At 30.0% G+C, this 1,245-nt stretch overlaps 1 protein-coding gene across 1 annotated transcript in view; it reads left to right on the top strand.

Moving 5' to 3' along the window:
• Positions 1-1,245, top strand: part of LOC106521133 (SKI family transcriptional corepressor 1 homolog-B) — a 3,305-nt gene that overhangs the window by 62 nt on the left and 1,998 nt on the right. The window contains exon 2 of the mRNA XM_014013562.1: positions 364-500. Within this exon, the coding sequence (XP_013869016.1) occupies positions 364-500 (137 nt within the window). The remainder of the gene's footprint in view (positions 1-363; positions 501-1,245) is intronic.

Below are 1,245 nucleotides of genomic sequence, written 5' to 3'. Positions count from 1 at the left end.
TTATTATTATTATTATTATTATTATTATTATTATTTACATATTGTCTGCTGTAATTAAAAGTACACTATTTTCTTTTTATGTTTGGATAAAATTCCTCCTCGCTCATCTCAGAGGACAAACTTTTTTAACATCCTTTTTTATTGTTTGAATAATCTTTATTTAAACCTGCAACATACTCAGTCACCTACCCAAAGCTTTATTTATTTTGTGCTTTAAATCTAAAAAGAATTTAAGTCTTTATTTTGTTGTTTTTATGTTTGACTGCATGCCCTAAAAGATCAGCTTTGTATATTTTTAACTTTAATTATATATATTTTCTACTTTTTCACGTTTTAATCATCACTGTGGTTAAAAATAGAAAGGTGTCCTAGATGGGAGCTAATTAGTTTGTGTCCTCCTCCAACCTTCTCTGTTTCTGTTTTAGAGGAGCTGCAGAAGCAGCTGCTGGAGCAAGTGGAGCTGAGGAAAAAGCTGGAACGAGAATTTCAAAACTTGAAAGGTAGAAGATAAATGTGATCAAAGTGTATTTCTTTTTTTTATTATTTTCATCACTTTGGCCTTTTTTTTGTCTAAAGTGATCTCATGACCAAGAATTGTTTAACTGCTGCACGAGAAACAGTTTTATTATATACTTTTTTCTTTTTCATGAATTCTGCCCCTTTAATGGAGCTCAGCTTCAGTTTGTGATTTTGATTTTCTACCATTATATTTGCGAAACTGAAACAGTGAAATGTTTTTTTGCCCAGGGGGACATTTTATAACAAAGATTAAAACAAATATTTATTTTTACAACAATGACATAAAAATTCTTGTATTTAATAATTAAACAGGATGGCAGAATATTCTCTTTGCACTGAATCGATGCCTAAAAGTCCTCCACAATAGAATCAAAAGTGGATTTAACACAGGAGAGGAAACACAATCGGATGAAACTGGGAACACATTCAGTCCATTTTGTCTTTAACAAAACTCCTGTTTTCTTCAAAATGATGAACAGACACCAGACAACTGATGTCATTTTAATTTGGGTGAATGTGGAATAATTTATAATTCCTCAGGACTATTTTGCTTTAAATTAAATGACTTTTTGTTGTTTTATTGTTTAAAGTTCTACAGATCATGTCAAAGAAGGAGATTAATCTTACAAAAGAAGTTGACACTTTAAAGAGTGCAGAATGCTGTAATAAAATCTACATAAAGCAACATTTTTTTATTTTCTATTAGATCACATAAAACCCATCATC

The sequence above is a fragment of the Austrofundulus limnaeus genome, unplaced genomic scaffold (genome assembly GCF_001266775.1).
Source record: "Austrofundulus limnaeus strain Quisiro unplaced genomic scaffold, Austrofundulus_limnaeus-1.0 Scaffold104, whole genome shotgun sequence".
Lineage (NCBI taxonomy): Eukaryota > Metazoa > Chordata > Actinopteri > Cyprinodontiformes > Rivulidae > Austrofundulus > Austrofundulus limnaeus.
This window is presented reverse-complemented; position numbering and strand designations above follow the sequence as displayed.